The following is a 27980-nucleotide window of genomic DNA, read 5'->3' as shown; positions in this document are numbered from 1 at the left end:
GTAATGTCACGAATATATGGATGACTATTTGGAATGAATCATAAGCATCAAGTACTTTTATTTAACAAACAGAAGATACGATATTGTAACACAGCAAGAGACCAGAAGTTTATGATGCACTAGCTTCAGTTTAAGGGAAGAAGTTCATACAGATAAAAGGATGGATAAATGTGATAGCAACGCTCCTAGAGAAATTGCATAATGAATAACTAGGTAAAGAACGATATGGTCACCTTGACAGACTGATGAGGTATCATCTCACAAGTCGCAAGACCCTGCTGGAACACTAGATTTAATAGTCGATTACCCAAAATTATCAGATCATCGTCCTGTTTTTGCCCGTTTCATGCATGTGTTGTTGAATGGGGATGCACTTGGGCTCATATTGGGGCTATCTTCCCTCAAACTACCATTGAGTATGGCTAGCTCCCTCAGTTGTTGCTTCTTGTAGTAGTCCATGAACTCGTCCTGAACGATTTCAAGACAGCAATATGACTATGTATTGGCAATGCACCCATCTTGTATGATAACACAAAAAACACCCGAGTTCAACTTTTTTTTTTTCCTTACCACAGGCTTCAGAAGATCTTCCAGTGTGGACACTGCTTGATTTAAGCGAGCATCAACAATGTCATCAGTAAATTCTGCTTCCACAATTATGTGCAGTGGTTCATTTAGGTGTTCGTACCCAGGTCTATCCCTTAGATTGTCCTCCTGTGCAAAGCTAGAAACTTAAATTAGAAGGCAAGAGGCTATATTTGCTTCTGCAGGATTATAAGATGTTGATGGTCACACCGAAAGATTGCATAGTATCAGGGTGGGCATGCCTACCCAAGAGCTGTAAACCAAACTGAGCCAAACCAAATCAAACCAAAAAAAAAAAACTTTTTTTTTTATTTATCAGTTTAGTTTCAGGTTAGAAGGTAGTCAATCTTTTTTAGTTCAGTTCGTTTATGTTCGAAACCAATAAAACAGAACCAAATTGATTAATAATTATATAACTATATATTTTAACCACCACAATATGAACAACCAAGCTAAGTCCCACTAGGTAGAGTCAGCTATATAAATCATTTTATGTCATTAACCTCTATTCTCTACTATATCATCATCCATACTTAAATAAATTTTATCTTGTTTTATTATTGCTAACCAAGACTTTTTCTGTCTTCCTCTTCCTCGTTTAATGTGTGTGTTGTAGGTGCAATTGGCCTAGGTTGATCAAGTACGATCATGGTGTTGATGTGTGTGTCAAAGAGTTTAAGTTAAACTTTTATATTGGTTTGATATGTGTGTTTGAGTCATGCAGAACTTGGTGAAACACACATGAGGAGCATAGTGCGGCCAAGCTTAGGAAGCTCATCCTAGGACTCGGGTCCTTGAGATGGTGAAGAATGATATGGAAGGCATCCGAGGGACTACCGGACAATGAGCAATGGAATGGAGCCGAGGGAAGCGGACTTCAAGGCAACGCGAAGGATGCATGAAGAGGAGCCGTGGGCTCGGGTGCATCTGAGGGACAAAAGCCAAGGAAGAGAGCTTCAAAGGGCGACTCCGGAGAGGATGAGTGTGAGTGTGTAACCAGGACCAGTTGACTGATGGAAGTAGCAGTCAACTGGGAGCGAACAGAAACATTCTGTTTGCTCAACCAGCAACGACCAGTCGCGACTGGTACTTTTACCAGTCAACGGGTAAGTGGTCGTTGGTGACCGTTGGCAGAATCCTTGATTCTGCGAAGTAGTCATTGGCTACCAACGGTAGCACCAGTCGACTGATGGAAGTGTCAGTTGACTGGTGCGCAGGAAATAAGTTATCTTGTGATCAACTCTTTCCACTGTATTTAAGGAAGCTTTGAGAGATGGAGAAGGTTACCGATTCTTGCTAGAATTCTCCTAAGTTATTCCCTTAAGCTTCAAAGTCTATTCTCTTCCTCCTAATCTAAGTTTTTATCTTGTAAAGATGAAGAGAACTTTGTGAGAGGTTTGCTCTACTAAGAAGGAGAAAGCATTAGTCGGAGATTGTCGGGGACTAATCCAACAACAGATTGAGGGATTGTCCACCTCAAGGACAAGCCGTGAAGTCGGAACAAGCAATCTCTGAACCACGTTACATAATTTTGTTAGCGTTTGTTGTCTCTTACTTAGTTTTTATTGTTATTATTCCGCTACGCACTAACATTGTAGGAAGGCATACGATTTGGGGTCGACGTCTATTCAACCCCCCTTCTAGCCGACCACTGATCCCCAACACGTGTTTGTCATAATTTCACATCACCTAACAGCAACATTTATTGACCATCTAAGTACATGATCGTACCATCTTAACGTATCTCTCGGAGTTTTCTCTCAATAAATACAACTCTGACTTTCTCTCTAATGCTCTTATTTCTTATTCTGTAAATCTTCCTATGTCCACACATCCACCTTAACATCCTCATCTTTGCAACTTTCATCTTCTGCTCATGTGCTCGAGTCATAGCCCAATATTCAGTTCCATATAACATAGTAGGTTTAACTGTGATTTTGTAAAACTTTTCTTTAAGTTTTAGAGATAATTTACAATGACATAAAATACCCGACGCTCTCCATTTCAACCATCCTGCTTATATTCTATATAAAATATCTCTCTCAATCTCTCTATCGTTTTGTAAAAATGATCCTAAATATTTAAAACTCTCAATTTCAAACAACTCGTCATCTCCTATTTTAACAATTATCTCATTATATCTAATATTGCTAAACTTAAATTCTATATATTCTCTTTATTCTACTAAGCCAAAAAAATTTCTCTTCTAGTATTTCCCATCAAGATTCTAGTTTAGCATTTACTCCTTCACGTGTTTCATCTACCAAAATAATATTATCTACAAACAACATGCACTACAGTACTATGTCTTGGATGTGTGCAATGAGTTCGTCCATAATTAGTATAAAAAAATAAAGACGTAAAGTTGATCTTAGATATAACCCTATTTTTATTAGAAATATTTCAGTTACTCCGTCTGAAGTCTTCACTCTGGTTGTCACATCCTCATACATATCCTTAATTAGTTCAATGAATACCATGTGTGGATCTTATTTTTGCTCCTGATATTTTTCAATTAGTTGTCTAAGATGTACAGCTTCTATTGTCGGCCTTCCAGGCATGAACCCAAATTCATTTTTGATCATCGTGGCCTACTTTCTTAATCTTTTTTCTATTACTCTTTCTCAAATTTTATGGTATGACTCATTAGTTTAATACCCTATAGTTTGCACAATTTTGTACGTCTCTCTTATTATATAAGGGAACTAGAGTACTTACCCTATATTGATAAGACATTTTTTCATTTACAATATCATGTTAAATAATTTTGTAACTCATTTAATACGTTGTTTCCCTACGCACTTCCATATCTCTATTAGAATATCATTTGATCCAACGGCTTTTTCCATTGTGCATCCCATTTAAAGGTCGTTCTACTTTTAAAATTTGAATTCTACAATAAAAATTTAAATTTCTATACTCATTTGAACTACTTAAATTACCTAAGTTAAGTTTGTCACCTAAACATTCATTAAAAAGTAGGTGAAAATATCTCTTCCACCGCTTTTTTATTTCTCCATCGTTTACTAATGTCTATTGATGAAAATATATACTTTAACCAAGTATAAATATAAATATTTAATATGTAAACACTATATTGTTTATTAACTATTTAATTAAACAATATGTTGTTTAGTAGCTTAGTACTTAGTATATACTTGATTTATGATTTTTTTTAATTTAATTTTTTTTGTTTGAATTGAACCAAACCGAAATTATACCAAAATGTTTAGTTCAGTGTCAACCAAAACCATCCAGTTGCAGTCGAGTTTTGGATTGATTGTTCAAAGTGGAGAAAGAAAAATCAGTTTGGATTTGACCAATGAATCTGGTAAACCAAACTGTGCCCAACTGAAATATTTCAAACACAATCTTTATAGAAACATCGAGTCCCCGAGGTTGTGGTGCCGTGGTAGGACATCTAAGTTGTCACCCAGGCACCCATGGTTTGATCCCCGGCTATGGCGTATTTGTAGGAATTTTTCCTCCAAATGGGGGTCGCAGTGAAAGGATGTTGGACTCTTGGGCTGTCCGCCGCGCGCGCTTCCTAATTTACTCTGGTGACCGATGAGAAACTTCCGTGAGGTTGAGCCGGTCACCCCAGAGATAGTCAATGAGGTTAACCGGGATTATCAATTTATAGGAACATCGAATAAAATGAATCATGGTTACTGATTTAACGATAGGGTGATATTTATACGATGAACGACTAGTTCTAACAGAACCAAAAGAATAGAAGTCCCTCTTTGCAGCGGGCCAGCGGCACACAAGTAGAAAAGCATAACTGCATAAGTTCTAATTTTTCGGTCTATGAGGCTAACCCAAATCATGGTTTATTAAATTATAACTTAGGAAATACTCAAACAATTCCCTGTTTGAGTTTCTGCACTAAACAGAGGTAGAATATAGTTCCTCTTGATCAATCGAACTATAGTATTACACCCTACTCCTATAGCCTCTCTTGCATGCCAATTGACTCAGACATTCTCCTAGCCAGTATTTGAAGCTTTCATGTATTCTCTAGTCATAGTTCTGTGATCTTGCTCACCTCATTGGTACAATTCACTAGATAAGCTCCTTTCCCCCTAAAAATATTGTAAGCTACTAATGAATCAGATTCTATTAGGGGACTCCTGATTCCCAGATCCCAGGCTGATTCCAGTGCCATTAATCCCAGTCATGTGATTTTGCCAACAAGGTGAAGTATTGGAGTTTCTTTGTAAGGATATTATAGTGGACTTATTATTTATTTTAAGTGATTTTGGATGCCAACCAGTGTTTCTTCACCACAAATTTATTATATTCTCAAGGTTCAGTTCTAATTTGAGGCGTTGCTTTTCCACATAACTATTGGTTTGAGGGCGCCAAAGAGTTTCACCTAAACTTGGAGCTAGTATTGCCTCGTCTTCTCCAGGCACACAGTGAAGTACTTCTATAATATGGGCAACAATATAGGGCCAAGGATGATGACTGGGAAATTCCGCTCAACGGATTGATGGCTAGTCCAACATTTCATGGATCAATTTCTTTCCTTTTGAGCAATCACTTCGTTGGTCATTTTATTTTATGTGCATTTACTGAACAACCCTGCAAGGGACCTTAGAAATTAGTTCTTTGGCTGGCAAGGCATGTTTCCAAACAGAAAATTCTAAGGCAATTGTCAAATAGGATAGAAGATTTTATTGTTCGTAGTAACCATGGTAATCAAGATTTTGATGGATCTAACAATCTTATGATCTTAATCCAAACCCTAAACAATTACGATTCCAAGTAGGATCTAAAATGGACCATGATCTTACGAACCAACAATCTGATGGTATGTGATCCGGCGGTAAGAACAGGGGACCCCCGTTCTGGGGAGTCAACGCCACGTGGAAGTCAAAGGGTCAGGTGGCCGACCGGAGATTGGTGGGTCGAACGCCCGGCCGGCACTGATGGCAAAAGGCGCCCCAGCAGGAAGCTGGGCCCCGGCGCTCATGGTACAGGATCGTAGGACCGAGCGGAGGGTACGCTCAGCCGAAGACATGAGGTAGCATACTGCTAACAGTCTCCACAAAGCACATTACCGAGAATCTCCCAAGTAGACCACTATAGGTGTCCGGCCGGACGTAAGGCAGAGGCTGGCCGGTCGGACGCCCGGCCGGGAGCAAGGGGAAAAGGACAAGGGACATCTTTTTCTGACAACGGCATGTTCTACGTTTAGGCCATACTCCAAATCTTACAACAGGGGGTTCCGCTGTCCCATCGAAGACGTGCTTGGACTGTGGCAGTATGGGGTCAGGTAAGCTCACTGACAGGCCCTTACTGGGATATGGGCTGAGGACACGTGTACACCTCGGTATGTGTGCACCCGCTTCTCCAGAGCCCTATATAAAGGCCCTCATCCTTCGCCAGAGGTACGCATTCTACGATTCTTGGAGCCACTTTCTTGTTGAGCTTTGCCTGACTTGAGCGTCGGAGGGTCGTCGCCGGGAACCCCTTCCCGGCCCGACTTCCTTGCAGGTTCGCCGGAGGACCGTACGACCGGTCGGAAATCCACGTCAGCGACTCGGAGAGCGCCACGTGCCCAGCGTCCGTTGATTCAGCTTTCGGACAGGATCAATTTGGCGCCGTTTGTGGGAACGCTCCTGCATCCGATCGGAGGCAATGGACGAAGCTGGAGGACAGCACTCGGTGATGCTCTCCACGGAGGAACTCGACGCTCTGATCGAGACAAGAGCCGCCAAGCTTATGGAACAGAGACAAAAGTCACAAGCTGAGCGGGCAGAGCAGCAAGCAACATCAGCATCAGGAGGCCGAGCGGAAGCACCTCAGGCCACCGTTGCATTCCATCGGGCCCTATTCTGCACTCCTGAAGCCGCAGCAACTAATCGAGATCGGGGATCTTCTTCAGATGAAATGTCAAGACGAGACAACAAAAAAGGGAAAGCCCCCCGAGCGGACGCATCGCCCGAGCGGATCAACCGTCAATTTTCAGAGGCTATTCTACGAGACCCTCTGCCCAAGCACTATGTGCCTCCGACGATCGGTGAATACAATAGAATCACCGACCCGGATGATCATTTGGGTAAGTTTGATAACACGACAACCCTGCATCAATACACAGATGGGGTGAAGTGTCGAGTTTTCCTCACTACCCTCTCTGGATCGGCTCAACGGTGGTTTCGGAGACTGCCGGACGGATCTATCTCAAGTTTCAAAGACTTCCGAACGGCTTTCCTCCACCACTTCGCAAGCAGTCGGCGCTATCAGAAGACTAGTGTCAACCTGTTTGCCATCAAACAGGAAGCCCGCGAATCGCTCCGAGCCTACATCCAGCGGTTCAACAGAGTGGCCATGGATATTCCAACGGCCACCTCGGAGACCATGATGAATGCCTTCACACAAGGCCTCATGGATGGGGATTTCTTCCGATCACTCATTCGGAAGCCGTCCCGAGACTACGACCACATGCTACACCGGGCCAACGAATACATCAACGTGGAGGAAGCCCAAGCGGCCCAGAAAAAAGAAACTCCAACCGAGCGGGCTCCTCCTGCCGAGCGAAAGCCGCACGCTGCTCATCAGCCACCCAGAGGACCGAGGGTCGAAGCAATCCGCTCCCCCCATACTAGGTCCCACGTGCAAGAGGTAGCTGCCGCGCGGCCCAAGCCAAAGAAGAAATGGACCCCAATGTTCTGCTCCTTCCACCGGACGGACACGCACAACACAAGGGATTGTCGAAGTCTTCCCTTGATCGCTCATCCCGTTCCCCGGAGTGGCGGTCGTCGATCGCCATCATCCGACAGGCGACAGAGAACTCATGAAGCCGATCGGACGATAGCTGACAAGCGACAACAACAGACTCCCGAGCGGCATCGCTCTCCAAGGCGGGAGAATTTCCAGATGTCTAGGGAACGGCCCCGACCGTCCGCTCGGGAAGAAGAAAATAGAAGTAATACTTCCCGAGACGAGATCAACATCATAGCTGGTGGTCCGACCAGAGGAGATTCCAACCGAGCAAGGAAGGCGAGCGTCCGGCAGCTCGCATCCATGCGCGGTGACAAATGAACGGGCGAGCGGACCAAATTAGTTTCGGGCCGTGGGACTGGAAGGGGTGAAGTTCCCACGACGACGCTTCTCATCAAAACGGTAATAGCTAATTACACTATTCACCGCTTTTATCATACAGGAAGCTCGGTCAATATCATATTCAAAGGCATTCGATCAACCGCAATTGATCGAGAGCTTGCCTACGACAACCCCCTACGGGTTTACAGGCATGAAGTTCACGGCCATTGACAGATCCTACCGCCATCGGAGAGGAGCCCGTAGGACGCAGATCGCAAACTTCGTCGTGGTGGACTCTCCATCGGCATACAACGTCATATTGGGGCGACCAGCTCTCAGTGAATTCCGAGCGGCCGTTTCCACCTTCCACCAGAAGATCAAGTTCCCCATCGAGGACAAAGTGGGAGAAGTACGAGGGGATCAACTGGCAGCTCGGCGATGTTACGTCGAGATGGTCCGAGCAGAAGCCAATGCCGCTCGGAAGACGCCCCGGATCGAGGTGAACGCTATCACTGAAAAGCCACCCTCTTTGATTTATGAAGAAAAAGAAGAAGTGCAAATTCACCCGACCCGATCGGAGGCCACGACATTCATCGCGTCCGATCTGGAGGCGAGCCAGAAGGAGGAAGTGATCCAATGCCTCCAGAGAAATCATGATGTCTTCGTCTGGGCGACGCATGAGCTGCCCGGAATTTCACCAAGTATAGCGCAGCATGAGCTCCATGTCCGACCGAATGCTCGGCCGGTGAAGCAGAGAAAGAGGGATTTCAGCGCCGAACAGAATGCCATCATCCGACCGGAGGTGGAGAAACTCCTGGAGGTCGGCCACATACGCGAGGTCCAGTTCCCGAGCTGGTTGGCGAACGTGGTGCTTGTCTCCAAGCCCGGCAATAAGTGGAGAGTGTGCATCGATTTCCGGGACCTTAACAAGGCGTGCCCAAAGGATTTTTATCCCCTGCCCCGGATCGATCAACTGGTGGACTCTACGGCCGACTGCGAGTTGATATGCATGCTCGACGCTTATCAAGGATATCATCAGGTGCCGCTCGCCCGGGAAGATCAAGAAAAAGTAAGCTTCGTTACGGCCGACGGCACCTACTGCTATAATGTGATGCCGTTCGGACTGAAGAACGCGGGAGCCACTTACCAACGCTTGATGAACAAAGTGTTCAAGGAGCAGATCGGGCGAAATCTGGAACTATATGTGGATGACATTCTCATCAAATCCGTCCGAGCGGCCGATCTCTTGGAAGACATGGAGGAGACTTTCCGAACGCTAAGAAGGTATGGAGTTAAACTAAATCCCCAGAAGTGTCTGTTCGGCGCAAAAGGAGGGTGTTTCCTGGGTTACATAGTGACCGAGCGGGGTATCGAAGCAAATCCCAGCAAGGTGAAAGCCTTACAAGATATGTCGCCTCCAAGGAATTTGAGGGAAGTGCAGCGCTTGACCGGTCGGATAACAGCATTGTCTAGATTCATCTCAAAGACCGCCAATCGGAGTCTCCCATTTTTCAAAATCTTGCGCAAGGCCACCAAGTTTCACTGGGACGAAGAATGCGATCGAGCGTTCGAAGATCTGAAGACATATTTGAATTCTCTTCCGGTACTAGCCAAGCCAGCTGCGGGTGAGCCGCTTTGTATCTACTTATCTTCAACCGAGCAAGCCGTCGGCTCGGCATTAGTAAGGGCGAGCGGAGAAGAGCCTGTATATTTTTTTAGCCATATTTTAAAAGATGCTGAATCTCGCTACACTGGGCTCGAAAAACTGGCTTTCGCTTTGGTCCTCGCTGCTCGGCGCCTCCGTCCCTATTTCTTGGCTCATACTGTCATCGTCCGAACGAACAGCCCATTGGGAAGAGTGCTGTTGAATCTAGAAGCGTCCGGGCGGCTCATCAAATGGACAACGGAGTTGAGCGAATTTGATATTCAATACCAGCCCCGTTCAGCGATAAAGGCACAGTCCTTGACAGATTTCGTCACCGAAGTACAAAGGCCAGAACCCGAAGCCATGTGGAAAATATTCGTGGATGGATCGTCCACTCGGCTCAGAAGCGGGATTGGCGTATTATTACTCTCTCCACAAGAAGAAAAGATGCACTTGTCCGTCCGGTTGGATTATCGAGCTACAAATAACGAAGCGGAGTATGAGGCTCTCATAGCCGGCTTACAGGTCAGACTCCCAATTGGCCGCTCAACAAATCTCAGGCTTTTTTGAAATCAACAACGCTCGGCTCAAACTTTACGCTCAAGCCTTCGAGAAACTCAAGGCCGACTTCAGAGAGGTTATTATCCAGAAGATACCCCGAGCGGAGAACCAAGCGGCCGATGAGTTAGCCAAACTCGCAAGCTCAATAACGCCGGTCGCCATCCAGCAGCCAGTTGAACAAGTATCTTTGGTGGCGCACGTCGACCGGATGGAGGGCCTCTCGTTCCCGAGCGACTGGCGGACACCCATCATGGAGTTCCTCCGCTCGGGTGCTACACCGTCCGATCGGGATGAGGCCCAGCTACTAAGGAGGAGAGCCGGTCGGTTCACGCTCATTGGAGACCAACTATACAAGAAGGCTTTCTCTCACCCACTGTTGAAATGCGTGAGCTCGGAAGACGCGGCGTACATCCTCCAAGAAGTGTATCAAGGATCCTGCGGTGGGCATCCGGGCGGACGATCGCTGGCTAAGAAAATCCTGCTGGCCGGATACTTCCGGCCAACTTTACAAGCAGACGCCGCTCGGACCGTCGCGACGTGCCTTTCTTGCCAAAGGTATCATAATTCCTCTCACCGACCGTCGGAAGAAATGAAGGCAGCTACTGTGTCTTGTCCATTCGACTAATGGGGAATGGATATTGTGGGTCCGTTTCCTATGGCGACCGGACAGCGGAAATTTTTATTGGTGGCGGTGGATTATTTTTCCAAGTGGGTGGAGGCCGAGCCGCTTGCCAAGATCACCGAGCAGATGGTCAAGAAATTTATCTGGCAACATATCATCTGCCGGTTCGGCATCCCCCGTCGACTTGTTTCAGACAACGGTCGGCAATTCACAGGAAAGTTGCTCGAAGATTGGTGCAGAAGCTATGGCATCGAGCAACACTTCATGTCCGTGGCGTATCCTCAAAGCAATGGTCAAGCCGAAGTAGCCAATCGGGAAATTCTTCGTATTCTGCGCGCTCGGCTCGACCATTTGGGAGGAAGCTGGGTGGATGAAGTGTCTGGCGTCTTATGAGCCATCCGCACGACCCCAAAGGAAGGAACGGGCGTCACGCCTTTCCATCTGGTGTACGGCGGCGAAGCGGTGATTCCTGTCGAAGTCGGCGTCGAGTCCGTTCGGATCCAAAATTATGATGATGGCAACGCTGAGCGGAGGAACATGGAGCTGGATTTGGTCGATGAGGAGCGAGCCAAGGCGTCCGTCCGACTGATGGCGTACCGGCAACGGATGAAGCAAAACTACAATCGGCGCGTAATCCCCAGATCATTCCAGGTAGGCGACCTTGTCTGGAAGAAAGTAAAGCCGGTCGGGGACCTGGGCTGGGCCCTTCAAAATCATCGAAAAACTCCGCCGGGCACTTATTATTCGGAGGTTAGGCATACCGGACCGACCGTGAGCGAATCATCTCCACCTTATCGAGTAAGGTGAAAGGTGCACCGATGTAACTCGTTTTGTGTATATTTTGATCGCCTATGTAATGCAAAAATGATAAAAGGATGACAAATAGCTTCGCCGAATGACAGTGTTAGGTCGAGGTCCGACGTTAAAATCGAGAGACGAGTCGGCATAAACCCTCCGAGGGAAGACCGTCGAGCTCCGGCGTTAAATATCGAGAGACGAGCCGGTCCCATAAACCCTCCGAGCGGAAGACCGCCGAGCTTCACGTTAAATATCGAGACGAGCCAGGCGTCATAAACCCTCTGCAGGCCGTCGAGCTCCGAGCGTTAAAATCAAGAGGGCAGGCGTCATAAACCCTCCATGGAAGACCGCCGAGCTCGGCGTTAAATATCGAGACGAGTGGTCTATAAACCCTCCGGGAAGACCGCCGAGCTCGACGCTAAATATCGAGACGAGTGGCGTCTATAAACCCTCCGAGAGGAAGTCGAGCTTCGACGTTAAAAATCGAGAGACGAGCAGGCGTCTATAAACCTCCGAGCGGGAGACCGCCGAGCTCCGACGTTAAAATCGAGAGACGAGTCTATAAACCCTCGACCGCAGGAGTAAATATCGAGAGGAACAATTTATACCGAAGGAAGACCGCCGAGCTCAGGCGTTAAATATCGAGAGGAGCGGCCTATAAACCCTCCGACCGTCGAACTCCGGCGTTAAAATCGAGACGAGCCATTTAAACCCTCCGAGCGGAAGACCGTCGAGCTCCGACGTTAAAAATCGAGAGACGAGCCGGCGTCTATAAACCCTCCGAGCGGAAGACCGTCGAGCTCCGACGTTAAAAATCGAGAGACTAGCCGTCGTCTATAAACCCTCCGAGCGGATAAGGCCAATAAAAAGGACTGCAAGTGTCCAAGAAACTCGCCGTCAATATCATTCGACCGTCTCTACGTTCCGCTCGGCTCAGAACCCAAAAGTACTTCATCGGCATATAGCGAGCGATCTCTGCTATCAAAGCGGAATATTACATATTTAGCCGAGCGGAAGGGTCACGTCAAATACTTCGTAAAAATCCCTTTCGGATGCTAGAGGTGTGATAATAGATGGGCGGACAACACATATATTAGCTAGCCAAAGGGGCGAAGTACGCTAAAGGAAAGCATTGCATTAAAAATAAAACTTTAAGCCGAGCGGCTTAAGTACAAAAAAGGATCATTTTTGGCCGAGCGGCCTAATTACATATAAAAACGCCTACTCAATATAATCGTAAAGGTCCTTGGGAATGTTGTTCAGGAGCGCCACTTGATCGCCGGCCGGAATAGTAGTAGAGTCCGGAAGAAGGCCCTTAGACTTCAGATACGTAGTGGTGGCGGTCATAGCCAGGTCGAAGGTCGTGTACATCCGCTCGCAGACTTTCTCCGAGAATTCGGGCGAGCGGATGTAGCTTTGTCTTAGGGCAGCTACCCGACTCGGCTCGGCCTCTTGGTATTCTTTGAAGGCTAATTGAGACGCTTCGAGGGACTCCTGAAGAGTTTTCACCGCCTATGCGGTCCAGGCGGCCCGCTTTCTCGCCATCGAGCTAATCCATCGCCCCTTTACCTTAGCCCCGAGCCTCCACATTCTTTTCTCCGGATCGGAGATGGCGTGTTTTTCGAGTGGTGGCGGGGTTATTTTTGTCGGCGACTTGACTGTCGGCTGGACTCGCCAGGCTGGGCCTGATCGGTCGTCTTCTTACGCTCGGCCGGATCTTGAGCTTTCCACTCTTATATGACTCGGCGTATGAAGGGCCTTGAGAGCCGGACGGACCGACTCACCGCCTTGATTGTCTCTTCATCTACCAAGTCAGCGGTTGGAGCGGCAATCTCCTCCACCCATCTCGACAAAAGAAATAAGGTTGTTATCGGAAGGAATGCATACAAAGCTTGGGAGAAAATAAACTTACCCCGTGGCCTATTGGCACACTTTAATCCTTGGATCTGTCGACGTGCCGGTACCCACATCTCGGCTAATGGACCCTTCAGTTGAGTATGCCGTAGGCTGGGCGGAAAAAGCTCTTGATCGGATAGACGAAGAGTGACTCGTATCGACACGACGAGGGTCGACTCAAGGCGTCGAAAGAGGATTAAGAAGACCGAGATCGAATAAATGACTGCCGGTGAGCGGGCGGAAGGGAGCCGACGGGACGGATTCAATAGGGGCCGCCGGCTCGTCCCATTCCAAAGGAGTCCGATTGGCCTTTCCGCGAGCACTTGCAGTGGCTCGGGCGGAGGGTTGAACAGCAGACGTGGCCGAGCGACGGAGTCTCCACTCGGCGCCTTTTCGGGTGAGGCTCTTCTTGGAGGAGGAGCTGCCACCCCGCGAAGGGCTCTCGATGGTTGCCCAGGCTCGGGAGAGAAAGCGGCCGACTCAAAGATGTGTCTGCTCTCTTCTTCATGCGAGTCGAGATGCCGATCAGCGCCTCCATCTCCTTTCACGCCGCGTGGCGAGCGCCCGCTTTCTCTTGAACCGCCATTACCGACTCCACGTGGCGATGTCCGCGAAGGAAAGGAGAAAATCAGTTAGCAATCAAAGCAAACGCCTAAGTAAAATTCTTACCAAGGCCGAAGAGGAGTCCGATGGGACTCGGACCAAAGATGTACATCACCCTTCGAAGAAGCTTATTGATGTCAAGCCGTAGACCGGCCAGCATATTTGCAGGAGGTAGCCCGGTCGGGTCTTGAACTTCTTCACTCAGGAGTGGGGGTAGGTCGACCCGCCACTTGGTCCGAAAATTGGCCTGATCGGCCATACGAATATAGAAAAATACTCCTTCCATGTTTATTGGAAAAGGCGGTTGTTGAATAAGACTAGGCGGGCGAGCTTGAATACTGAAGGTGCCCGGCTCGACTGCTGGGGTAATAGAAATAAAAAGGCGCGATGGAGGGGATGTTGTGGATTTTGAACAAAACAACAACCCTGCAGAGAAGGCGAAAGGTGTTGGGTACTAGATCGCCGAGCGGAACACCGAAAAATTACAAACATCTATAATGAAAGGATGTACGGGATGGTCGCGGAAGACACAGAAAGCTCCGCGCGGTGGCTTGTGTGGCCGAGCGGAAGGACCGGGTAAAAGAAGTTCAAAATCATCGGAGATTTCAAAATTATCGGTCAGAATATCAAAGTCATGCTGATCGAATCGTGACTGCATTTCGAACCGTTCATCGCATCGCACCGTTCATTTCGAACCGCTTCGATCCCATCAAAGCACCACGCCGCCGCCGCCGTACGATGGCGACAGTGCGCCACGTGGCATTCAGCCATTCGAAGCATTTAATGAGCGCATGCTTAGCCTTAATGTCGAAGATTGGCGCATATTACGAGGAGGTCCAAGAAATGTGGTTGTTGACTAACCTTAAGTCCATCCCTGCGGTAGGCCGAGCGGAGGATAATGGCACGAAGGCGCCGCCCGGCTAGACTCGCAGTCCAGTCAGTCGGACTAATCGCCTCCTTCGACTAGACTTGAAGGGGAGGCAAGTGATCCTGGTGAAGAGGACCCCCGGGAGTCAACGCCACGTGAAGTCAAGGTCGTGGGCCGGAGATGGTGGGTCGAACGCCTACGCCCGATGGCGGGCGTGCAGAAAGTGGGCCGGCGCTCGTAGTGCAGATCGAGGACCGAGCGAGGGTACGCCTACCAAGACATGAGGTAGCATATCGCTAACATGAAAAGCACATTACTGAGAATCTCCCAGTAGACCACTATAGGTGTCCGGCGGACGTAAGGGGACGACAAGTGTGGAGCAAGGGAAAAGGACAAGGGACATCTTTTGACAGCAGGCATGTTCTACGCTTAGGCCATCCTCCAAATCTTATAACAGGGGTTCCACTGTCCCATCAAAGACGTGTTAGGGAAGCTCACTGACAGGCCCTTACTGGGGTATGGGCTGAGGACACGTGTACACCTCGGTATGTGTGCACCCGCTTCTCCAGAGCCCTATATAAAGGCCCTCATCCTTCGCCGGAGGTACGCATTCTACGATTCTTGGAGCCACTTTCTTGTTGAGCTTTGCCTGACTTGAGCGTCGGAGGGTCGTCACCGGGAACCCCTTCCCGGCCCGACTTCCTTGCAGGTTCGCCGGAGGACCGTACGACCGATCGGAGATCCACGTCAGCGACTCGGAGAGCGCCACATGCCCAGCGTCCGTTGATTCAGCTTTCGGACAGGATCAATATGTTTACTTAATGGTTTCTAAATAGAATATTGATCCTAACAAACTTGATTAGATAGAATATATTTACATTCAATTAAACACTTTAAAGAATGATATTTATTATAGTACATAGCTTTTTGTCATATCATTTGAGAATGTTTTAAATTATATAAGATTACTTTTAGCTCCTAATTAGAAAATTATTTTTAATTATTGCAATTATTATCCATTATAGATTTTACTTGTCATATAAAATGGAACACTTTAAGAAATTGTATTTTGTTTTTCATATTTTTACTAAATAAATATTTTCTTTAAGCTTCATGATAGTAGAATCATACTGTTTAAAATTTCCAGTATATTATTATATATTGAAAGCTAACATATATATAAATGACTAATAGAGTTCTACAATATTTTAATTAAATTGAACGATCGTACAATCATACAATCTAATCTTACAATTTAAACCTATACACCTCTTTTTGTTCCTAGGTATGATCTTGATTGTGAATTTGTGACAGCCTTGGTTGCAACTAAAGATCTAAAGTCTTCAAATGTGTATCCTTCTATTTCAAGAAATTAAGGAGGCTCATTATAATCCTTTTGTGCAGATTACCAACGACAAGTTATTATTCCCTTGACTGTCATTCAAAATGTATTGTTGGTGCAGTTTTGCACTAACGATCTAATTCAGATTTTGATGAATGACCACTTGATTAAGTTAGGTTTTATTGTGATCTAACCACTTGATTAAGTGTGCAAGAAATCTAGCTAGGCCAACGAACCGACCGGATAACTGGTACGAAATCTAGCTAAGTCGATGGACCGACCAGATAGCTAGTATGAAATCTAGCTAGGTCGACGAGCCGACTGAATAGTTGGTACGAAATCCAGATAGGTGGCCAAGCTGACTGGATATCTGACAAGAAGTCCAGCTAGGTCAACGAACCGACCGGATAGCTAGCATGAAGTCTAGATAGAACGACGGGCTGACCGGATATCTGGCAAACTGATAAATTAAGGTAAGTCACTAAAAGAGAGTAACTAAGTGAGGACGCGTCCTAGTTGAAGGGGCAGTAGGCGTCAGTCCAGTTTAAGTCCATTTGGGATCCCTAAGCTGAGACCTTGACTAGTTCCTGGTCCAGGGAGGACAGGAACTAATTACTACTCTGTATTATTATTAAATTGTCCTAATACTTATTTTGCAGGGTATTTTGGACTAACATTATTTTGCAAAGCAAAAAAAGGACAGCACGGTGCACGAAGCTCCCGTCATGCGGGGTCCCGGGGAAGGATCCATTGTACGCAACCTTATCCTACTTTTTGCAAGAGGTTGTTTCCAGGATTCGAACCCGTGACCTTTTGGTCACATGGAAACAACTTTACTGTTACGCCAAGGCTCCCCTTCCTTACAAAGCAAAGAGAAGAAAATTGTCTTCGGATGAACAGTGTCCGAAGGCACCTTCTAGCTTGATGGAAGGCGTCTTCATACTGTCCATAGAAGGCGCCTTCCATAGCCCGCGGGATAAAGTTTGGCCGAAGTCATGGATAAGCACCGGACTGTTCGGGATCGAACTTGCCTCATTGGAGGCGCCTTCCATAGCCATGGAAGGTGCCTTCCATGGCTATCGAAGGCGCCTTCCATGGCTATCGAAGGCGCCTTCCATGCCTTTTATAAGGCTATCTTGAGAAGGCATTGAAGCACAACATTTATACAAACTACTACGCGTTCATTTGAAGTTTCGCCTGCTCTGGGCTCCTGCTACAACTCAGCTGTAAAGCTGCTGCGTCCAACGACTGCTCCGAGCACTTCCAATCGCGATCGACAGACCGACATCGACATGGCACTCCCACTTTGATCTTTAAGTGTCAGTAATTTTTCTTTGTAATTAAATACTGCAAAAGGACAAGTGCAGTGTGTTGCACTTGTTCAACCTTCTTGTACTCGATTCTCTTTTCCGAAGATACCAAAAAAGATTTTTAGTGGATTATCCGTCGATAGGTTCACGGAACCTGGGTCTTGGAGTAGGAGTCGCTGAAAGCTATCTATTTCTACTTCGCCTAATTGTCCTTTTGATTTTTATTTTTTCCTTTCCGCTGCGTTCGTACTTTGATTTTAAAACCGAAAAAATGAGTTTTTGAAAACCACGTGGTTCACCCCCTCTCACGTGCATAATCAATCCAACATGTATTTACATACTTATAATGCACAATTATCATCTAGTAAAACTAGATTTGTTTGATAAAACAAGAATGATAATATACATCATAGTTTGGAATTTCGTACCGTGTCGAACGAAATAGTAGAAATATATCGTTATGGCAAATCACCAAAACTCGATACCACTTAGCATTAAGGTTCAAAATCTCAAACTGTGTTGTAGTTTCAATTTTTGACTAGAAAGATACTGTTTCAAAATCATACCGACACTCTAATGCATGATGCTAGTGATAGATTGAAGGTTGAAGGAGGAAGAAGGTGAATTTACTAGAATGATATGTTTCGACCACCGTTTCGCCCAACATGGTAAAAGATTTAAAGTCATCCTCCGCACTAACAATACTTCCTTTCTATGTTTTATATCCTTCCTTTTTCAACTTCAATTTAGTAACAACACCATACATTGAAACATTGACACCATATCGAAACAATATTGTTTCAGTTAAAGATCGAAATTTTAACACAGCTTGAGATTTTAAACCTTGATATACATGCCCTTTTTTGGTTCTTATTTATGCTTCGTTTAATTTGCTTGCATCAAACTCATTTGCATCTTTATCTTGTTGTGGGACTTAGACATGTAAGAATACAGGTTAATGGTGTTAATCAGGAAAATATGAGGATTGAATTTATGGTCATCACTTCAAGTGTTCCTCAAAACATTTGGGGAAAGAATACATTGTGTTGTCTGAGTTTTACCCTCTAAATTAACTCACTACTATATTGACGTCAAAACATCGGATTTTTTATTTTTAGTGTTCAATTAGCTCTTCAGCATGGTCATTCCAGAAGTATATATGATTAGACTAACACCTTTTTATAGGTAGGCATTCAAAATAAGCTCATAAACAAGATATTAAGTAAATAAACACTTTAAACTATTTCAAAAAGCCAAATAGATGGAACAACAAAAAATAAAATGAATTCAACCATGTTTTGGAAGTATAAATTTTTCATGGAGATACATAATACATGAACATACCTTAATGGAATCTTTCACTGAACCCTGTCCTCGTATGTAAACCCTGCATTGTGTTGAAGCTTCGACTCTTTTTAAGGAATTCCCACGAGGTCCCAATAGACGTCCAACAAAGTTATACTACAGAACCAGAAACCAAACTGTTTAGCTATGATAGATCAACTAATGAAAACTAGAGAAGGCAGACAAACATACATTGGGATACTTGTCAACAGGAACGTTTAGTCTAATAACTTTCTTTACAATAGGGCTTTTAGTAACTGCAGGAGTTCCACCCCAGTCAGTAGTTGAAGCTTGGAGGACTCCTATTCTATGGAAGTATTCATTTTCCTGAACACAAATACAGCAATGGTAAGATTATCTAAACAAAAACAGAATATCAATTTTAAAATAATAAATTCTAATAACAGCAAACTCCAGCAATTAACTGTATTTGTGTACTAACATATTGATCACTAGTCGAGTGGTACTTTGATTCCAGCCTTACCAAGGTCACCAAGGTTGAATCCGTGTCGTACCAACAAACCTGGACTTCATTGTCTGCCTAGTACATGTCAACCTCGACTTTGTCAAGACTTCACTTTCCTAGAAATTCCTCGTCCTTTGGACTTCATCCATCGCCTAGTAACCCCTGAACCTTAGCCCACCTTTCCCCTTGCCTAGCCTCAAATCAATCGTGACTTGCTAGGACTTCCACTTCATAAAGAGTTACTCTCCAAGACTTCCTTACTCGAAGAGTCCTTATCTCTAAGATTTCACTTGCCTAGAGTTCACTGATCTAGGGGTTCAACCTTGCCTGGCATCCAAATTTTGAGTTGACTTATCAGGATTTCACTATTGCCAAATATTCAATTCACCTTGACCTCCTTAGACTTTCATCACCTATCTAACATCCCATCCTCCACAGATTTCTTCTGCCAAGTATCCAGATTTCCATTGCTAAACATCCAGTTCTCGTCGACCTGCCGAACTTCCGCTATCTAATATCCGGTCAACATTGACCTATTAGGATTTTCTATCACTTGCTATACATTCGGTCCTACCTAACCTGCTTAGGCTTCCAGTACCAACACTTGTTGAACTCCTAATCATCTGCCGCATGTCCACTCTACCTTGACATGTCTCGACTTTCACTGCCAAATGTCCACTTGAACTTCTCATCAACCAAATGTTTATTCAACCTTGATCCACTTAGATTTCTCATCTACCAAAACCTATGGAACTTTTGACCATTGTCAGCACCTGCTCCACTTTCACACCTGCCAACACTTGTTAGACTTTTCAGATTGCCAAATATCTAAACGACCTTGACATACTTGGTCTTCTTCCACAATCAAGTATCCGATTATCCTTTACCTATTTAACATAATTCACAAACATATTGCTCAAATATCAAAACACAAATCTTTATCAATATGACCATGGACTGATTGCACCAAAACTCACTCTTATCCCCAACATGTGTTCCTTCACTTCCTTGCACTACCATCACCACAGCCACAAACCACTGGAAACATTCTCCACGCTCTCTATTCTTTGTGAAATCTCCACCATGATACATGTTTCCTACCTCTTCTTGATTCCCCCAAGTCGCTTCAAGCCATTGGTGGATCTTGGATACCCATATTATTGTAGGAAATCTGCTACCCTCTAGCCAACTGGGCACCCCATGCTCTTGGATACTCATATCATGGTGGCAAAAGACAAATACACTCGCCCCCAGTGCCCCCGTCAACCCGTACCAAGACCAACACGGAGGAGGTAAATCACGGGCGGCTACTAGCCTTTGGAATAATGACTAGCACATAAAAGAGGCATTTACCTCGGCTTTGCCGAGATTCGAACCCCAGACCTGATGGTGGAAACATATCATGTGCTAGCCACTAGATCGTCTGAAGAGAACTTGGATACCCATATCATGCTTCAACCATTGGTGGACTTTGGATACCCATAACATGCTACTTCTCGATCAATTGGCATTCATAGCCTCAAAACTGTTTTCAGCCTTGGGCATTTATACCCCTACCCAAGGTTTAAAATCTCGACCAGTGCTGAGGTTTCAATTCTAGACAGGAACAATACAGTTTCGGTACCGTATCATATCGTGCCGGTATGGTTTCAATATTTTTTAAATATAAAATATATAAAAATAATAATAAAAAATCTAAATATTTTAAAAAGTAAAATATATATTAAATTAATAGGATAGTTTTATTAGAGTTTAATTAAGATTATTTAAATTATACCAACTATAACTAGGAGGTGATTGAAATTATTAATATAAGTTTTTTTATTAAAAGCATTATTCCGCCTTTGTCTTCTGCTATTCCGCGGTGCAAGCGAATGCGAGGCTCATGCGAGCCCTCCGCGAAGGCCATGAGGGTCACGCGTGGCCTCCACGGAGGCCACGAAGCCCGCACATGGCCTCTGCAACAGCCACAAGGCCATCACAATGCCTCCGCGATGGCCGCGAGGCCTGCGCGTGGCCTCCGCGACAGCCATGAGGCTATCGCGATGCCTTTACGGTGGTCGCGAGGCCCGCACGTGGTATCCACGGCATTCACAAGGCCCACACATAGCCTCTGTGGCGTTCGTGAGGCCCGCTCATGGCCTCCCCTACCGCAGCGAAGCCCGCACGTGACCTCCACGGCGGCTACGAGGCCCGCATGTGGCCTCCTTAATGCGTGCACAACGCCTCTGTGGCCGCGAGGCCAGCATGTGGCCTCCTTAATGCGTGCAAAATGCCTCCGTGGCCGCGGTACCTCGGGCATGCCAATGCCGATTTCAATCAACGAGTAGAACAAATTTTTCACCCATCCCAGGCAACACAGCACGATATTTTAAACCTTGCCCTACCTCTTCCCTCCGCATTAGCATTCAACCTTTACAACCTCAATGCATTCTAAAGATCATTTCCTCGGATTTCTTTACTGTACAAAGAGAAAGCATTACAACTGTAGATTAGAAAAGTTATCTCTCTCTTATTATTTAAAAGCAAAAAGATTGTGAGTCAAAGTCATGCGTATCAAATGGTCCACTAAACAAAATATCGCTCTTTGCAAACCATCGCCTTTTTGCCTTGAGCCAGAGGAAGCCTTTAGTATGGACTTTATTTACAGAGTGTCCATGAGAAGTCGAAGTCATGATTCCATTTTAGTGCTCTTAGGCAGGTTTTCCAAACTCTATACTTTCTTCCTTGATGAAATTTTTTTAAAAAAAATGATGCACTGCATATAGCTAAAATTGTCCTTTGAAAGATTATTAGGTTCATGGATTACTGACTGACACCTAAAAGGTCAAACTTATTAGTTACTTCTATAAAACCATAAATAATGTTTGATACCCAGATTAAGTTTTTATCGATATTGCATCCATGAATTGATGGTCAATTTGAGATTAGGAGCTGTAGCCTAGTCAATTTTCAGAAGTGTCTAGCAGAGAGAAAAAAAAATCTGAATAGCAGATTCTACCAGCTGAATTTGCTTATTATAATTCTACAAATTAATCTATTCTAAAATGTTCATTTGAGTTGTCTGGGGATACCAAACTTGTCAGCCTAATAATTTGATTTCTTTGTCTCTCTTTCTAAACCATTAAGCTCTACCAAGCTTATTGAAAGAAAGAGAGGGGCAAACTCTAATTTCTAAATTGTTAAAATCAATAAAAATATAAATAGTAAATAGATTTGAATAAACAAATTTAATTTATTTTCTTTGTACACACTAAAAGGGAAATTTGGTGTGGACAAATGCTCTTTTGCACAATTTGGGAAAAAGAAAAAAACAAAGGTGAAAACACATAAAAGAATTCCCAAGCCTTTCCTACCCTCTCTGAATTCCTAAGCCTTTCCTACCCTCCCTTTATTTCCATCCTAGGAACAATGCATTAAACTAGTTCCATGGGTCCTGTTCATATACAACAACAACAACAACCAAATCTTTATCCTACTAAATGGAGTTGGTTATGTAGACCCTCTTACGTCATTAGGTTCGATCCCCTATTATATCCTCATCTATATTTAAATGAATTTTATCCTATCTTATCATTGCTAATCAAGTTTTCTTTAGTCTCCGTCTTCTTCGAATAATGTGTGTATTTCACATGGTCTCATATCACCTAACTAGAGTAAGTACATGTTCATACAATCTAAACATGTTTCCGGACATCGACTTTCTTTCTAATGTTTTTATTTCCTATCATGTCTCTTGTATGTCCACACATCCACCTTAACATCCTCAACTATGCAACTCTCATAAGAACACTTGATGCCCTCCCTCTTCCATGTCAACTATCATACTTGCATCTTATGTAAAGGATCTCTATCAACCCCTCCATCCTTTTACAAAAATGATTCTAGATACTTCAAAAAACTTTCACTTACAAGTACCACACCATCTCCTATCTCAACAATTGGCTTGCTACATCTACACTATGAAACTTAAATTCTATATATTCTATCTTTACTCTACTAAGCTTAAAATCATTAACTTCCAATGTCTCCCGCTAAAATTTGAACTTGGTATTTACTCCTTTACATGTCTCATCAACCAAAATAATGTCAGGTCCTGTTCGTATGGTGTATTAAATTGATTCTAATGCTAACTATCTTGACTTGTTAACTGAATTAAACATTAGTTAGGCTTTCAACAAAAAGAATTTGATACCTACTCAAAAGCATTCAAGCCTTCTTTTTTTTGTTTATTTTTCCAAAGAATGCACTCAATATTGGAGCTTCATCTTGTCTATTGGCTTTTTTAGAGATTCTACACCTTTATTTGTCAGAACCTGATCTTCACTAGCATTTCCCCAAGATACACAATTAGTATTTTTGTCTTTCACTAATTTGTAATACTTAGATCATTGCAAAGAGAACCCAAGATGATGATGAAGCAAATGCTACACTTACTTGAAAGAAGTTCCACTTCAACTCATCAGGAGTCCTAGTGGAGAAGAACGATTCAAATAAATTAATCCAATAAGATAAACTTTTTTTAAAGTCTAAATTAACCATCTTATTTTATTTCTATTTGGTCAACATACAATTTTATTTTCATTTTACTATTTTCCAATACACCAAATCTATTTTGCCAAAGACTTAATAAGACCAGGCTATTGTAAAGCTGATCCAAGAGATCTCACTCCTAATTTTGTATTAATTCAAGCTATAGTGCAATTTACTATTCTCATATTATTGCTTTCTCTCTAGAGATGGTTAAGAGAGACGAGCAACCTCAAGATTGCCAACTGAGCTCACTATTGTTTTCAGGAAGTTGTATCAAGCATGTTATGGTGTTGGAAATGACCAACAATAATATCCTATTTCCATTTGGTTCATATAAATAGTCAAATACTTTTGACCATGTGTCAATATAATGAAATAAACAAAGACTACTATGAACGAAATCTTCTCTTCTGAGCTTAATGAATATAATTATGTGAATGCAGATTTCCTAGGGCACTTGATGCAACTGATTTCTTATCCTTACAATATCATTTTAGGAACCGATTTTCCACATATAAAAAACAATCAGAGCAATGTGCTTAAAAATTTAGCATGGTAATGGCATTTGCTAATCTTTCATAGTAAGCTTAACATTTGCGCTTTTGGGCTTTGGGCATATAATAGTTTAGTAACATAACATCATTAGTAATATACATTTACAAACACATTCAAGCTGAATAAGACAGTATAATGGGTTAATTAAATGATCGAGCTGTCGAGCTGATACACAATTGGAATGAAAAAATAACAGTATTGAAGTCATCAACTGCCAGATGAAATCTCTTATGCAATAACATGAGTTTCTGGTTAATACCACACTGATGCAATGAACAAGTGGGAAAACTTTTGATGAGGGTGAAACTATCATCCTCATGGATCACTGTGATGTTAATAAATGCTTGTGACTGTAATTAACAGTGTGAACAAGTTCAAACCCATGTGTTCATCTTGGAAAAAATGAGGAGAGAGGTTGGATCCACCTAGAGACCTGAGTTACATGGAACTTTATCATTTGACAAGTGCTCATATTGAGACCTATAACATGGGGCCACATACAACAATAAGTGCTTACATTGTCAGTGATTCATCCACAACCTACTATAAGAACCCGAGAGGTTCAAAGGAATTCTTAGCGACAGATTGTTGCCCATCTCCACCTCGGTCAACTATTCATCCACTTCCATCTTTCTCCACCTCAGCCACTAAGACCTTGAACCTTCTTCCTTATCCCTCAACCTTCACTTAAACCAAACTTTGAGTAATTTCCTAAGCTAATTCAACTTGTATTCTACCCACTTCAGTTGAGCCAGATACACCTTAGTCGATCTACTCACTTCATCCAAGATCCGAACAATGTGGATCAGTTACCTCCAACCAACTTCCCTAAATTAAGATCCAAGCCAACTCAAGTAGCTAGCAGTTTCCTTACCTATTTATCTTTTCCCATAACAAATACCACAATGATGAAATGAATGAGTGGGAGAATTTTCATATAGGCATTAAATAAAAGGTAGAAGATATGATCTTCATACACAGACAAAAAAAGATTAATTCATAATGCTAACTGTTTTCATAATTTTATTCACATTATAATAGTGGTATGCCATGCTTGAGGACTGGAGCTTATGTATTTTCTACTCCAGTTCTAGTTATTCATGAACTAAACAATATCTAACTGAAACCTTCTGCATTAGGACTTTTGAGTAGAGTGGAACATAGAGCACATTCAGAATAAGGTCAGCAGCTAAAATGAGTTCAGAGAAAATTTTAAAAGGTTTAAATACAATGATTAGTGGTCTGCTAGTCTAACAGTAAGGATATAATTCCGTGAACATGCACATAGGAGATGAATGCATTCAGAGATTGAACATGAAATCGCATTGCCTCTGGTTCTAAAAGCGATAGCAGCATTACCTCCATGTGCATTCCTGACCGTCCTTCCAGATCCATGGGTCCAATACCTAATGGGTGTCCAGTCACCCTTAGAGGAGATGCATGCTCAATTCTCTCATGATCAACAAAATTTGGGTTAGATACAAAAGCAGAAGCCCGCATGATTTCTGCAATAATAATTACTATCTTAATTGAGTCAAAAAAGATATTTGGCTGGAGATAGAGAGAAGCTTTATCATCACTTGCTGAAGAATTTTCTTTTCAATCTATCAAATGCAATAGTAAAATAAAATACAAACTAGTTTGAAGTTTTTTTTTTTTTTTTTTTTTTTGCATTTGAACTAAGTTGGCTTTAAAATAGATATAATATACAGAAGGACAAAACAATTGGGGTGAAAGATGGGTGCGGCAGATGATTATTTATCTAAGAGAATCAATTAATTAAAAAAAATCTATTTATATACAAAAATAACTGGAAACAAAATAGGCCTAAATTTTCTAAAGATTTCCTTGATTGTAGAGATTATGATTGATTTGGATTCCCTTGATTGTTGGGATTGAGATTGATCTTGATTGTATTCTTGACTGTAGGGATTGAGATTGATTTTCTCTTTTCTCTCCTTATGTATATAAATACCTACATGTAAACATATTAATTAAAAGATAGAGAGATTTTTCTCTTTTCCACAGATATAATATACAGAAGGACAAAATAATTGGGTTCGAGCAAAGATGGGTGCGGCAGATGATTATTTATCTAAGAGAATCAATTAATTAAAAAAACATCTATTTATATACAAAAATAACTGGAAACAAAATAGGCCTAAATTTTTTGAAGGTTAAAAACAGAAGGTCAAAAAGAGAAGAAATTCAAGGCAAAAAATGACTTTTTTAACCATGAATAACTAAGATTACAAAAAGGGAAATAACTAAAATAATACACACAATAACAGCTACTAAGTAAAATGATGAAGATGAATTTTTACAGTTTCCAAATTATAGATAATAAGAAAAAGATATCATATCAGAAGCCATGAGAAGATAAAATAGGAATATGGTTGTTACAATGCCATCCCACAAGCATAGAAAAACACACCTTGGTTTAGAAGCCTGTAACAAAATGGTAATACTTGTAGGAATGGCCCCAATTTCTGTCTTTCAGCAAGTAGTTCAGCTAAATACCTGCAGTATTGGACGACATATAAAACAGGCCACTAAAGCACACTACAAACCAACAAGTAGTCTGTTTCCCAATGCTAATGACATTCAAATGAACTACTAAATCTTGAAAAGGAACCTACAACGCCCAACGTATTTTCTACATTTGTGATATGTCAGTTGCTAAATTTACTCAATTGCAAGGAACTTTATTAAAGATATGTGATTCAGACTCCACACAAATTCAATAGTCACCACCAAGTGAAAGAGGCTTGAAACATGTCCAATATCATATTAACCAATCAAAAGTGCAGAAACTTGAACTAATATGATAAAGTAAACTCCTTTCTTTTCTCAGAAGGCAATGCAACATGCGTTATTATAACAAGAACACAAATCCAATTGAAGACATCCACATTGAATGGCAATAAGCAAATAAATTTCGTGGGTGAACCAACTTAATCAGTTTAAAGTACACGACAAATATCACCTAGCACCCAAATAAAACCAACCCCCGATGAATTCCGGAAAACACAAAGAAAACAGAAATCATTCAAGAATCCTCTCAGCTATCAAATCCCAAGCATACAAGGGGATGAAATGAAGTCAAGCGGATATATTTCACCGATCCCCAATCAGACAAAAAGCAAGAACCGTGAGCAAAAAAAAAAAAAAAAGGAGGAACCTTTCTCTATCGGAGGTGGCGGCCGGAGACCTCATGGAGTGGTGAGACGAGGGCGACGAGTGGACACCCGAGGGCGAGGGGGGATACTGGAAGTAACCAGGAGGCGGCATGGCCTTTTGCCTGCCCGCGTTGTCGACTTGGGTAGGGGAACAAAAATGGAAAGAAGCAGTGAAAAAAAAAATCAATTTTTTGCAAATAAAGAAGAACGATTACCGTAAATCAGGCCGATTCTCTCTTCTCCACTGCTGCCGCTGCGGCAAAGCAGCAGCCAGAGGTAGAAGAGAGAGGAGACTGGCAAGACCCAAGCAAAGGGCGAGAGGACTTGGGATACCCTTCTGTTGACATAGATGTAGTTGTGGTTCAATCCCAATCCACTTCCTCTTCTGGTTGGATTTTTTTTTTCTTTTATTTAGTAATTCAGATACCGGACTTAGCCCAACAATTAACAGTCTTCCTTCTTAATACACCAATTTAATAAATTAAAATTATAATGTATCTATAATTAAAATATTTTATCTAATTTAAAATTTAAATTTTATTATTCTTCTTCTAAATACTTTACAATGTTATTATCTTGGGGTTTTCTCGTGGTACAATAAATCATGATTTGTGAAATTAGGA

The 27980-nt window shown here is 43.1% G+C and overlaps 1 protein-coding gene across 1 annotated transcript; it reads right to left on the bottom strand.

Annotated features, from left to right (window-relative positions):
• Positions 1-34: 34 nt before the first annotated feature.
• LOC122020109 (KH domain-containing protein At1g09660/At1g09670-like) lies at positions 35-27736 on the bottom strand. The gene is made up of 8 exons (XM_042577873.1): positions 27573-27736; positions 27360-27495; positions 26613-26698; positions 25538-25683; positions 18817-18951; positions 18625-18741; positions 571-714; positions 35-468 (listed from the first exon to the last, which is right to left on the bottom strand). The coding sequence occupies exons 2-8, from the start codon at positions 27467-27469 to the stop codon at positions 322-324; spliced, it is 885 nt and encodes a 294-aa protein (XP_042433807.1). The 5' UTR covers positions 27470-27495; positions 27573-27736; the 3' UTR covers positions 35-321.
• Between the last annotated feature and the right edge of the window lie 244 nt (positions 27737-27980).

Source organism: Zingiber officinale, chromosome 9A (assembly GCF_018446385.1).
Source record: "Zingiber officinale cultivar Zhangliang chromosome 9A, Zo_v1.1, whole genome shotgun sequence".
In the NCBI taxonomy this organism is placed as follows: Eukaryota; Viridiplantae; Streptophyta; class Magnoliopsida; order Zingiberales; family Zingiberaceae; genus Zingiber; species Zingiber officinale.
Note: the sequence above shows the minus strand (reverse complement) of the source record. Positions and strands in the feature narration are given on the sequence as shown.

Bases quoted from the DNA above. Each gene is read 5' to 3' on its own strand.
- LOC122020109 (XM_042577873.1), bottom strand. From the start codon at position 27,469: ATGCCGCCTCCTGGTTACTTCCAGTATCCCCCCTCGCCCTCGGGTGTC. The intron at 26,699-27,359 runs GTTCCTCCTTTT...CCAATACTGCAG, and splicing joins GCCACCTCCGATAGAGAAAG to GTATTTAGCTGAACTACTTG. The intron at 469-570 runs GTAAGGAAAAAA...GAAATCGTTCAG, and splicing joins AAGATCTTCTGAAGCCTGTG to GACGAGTTCATGGACTACTA.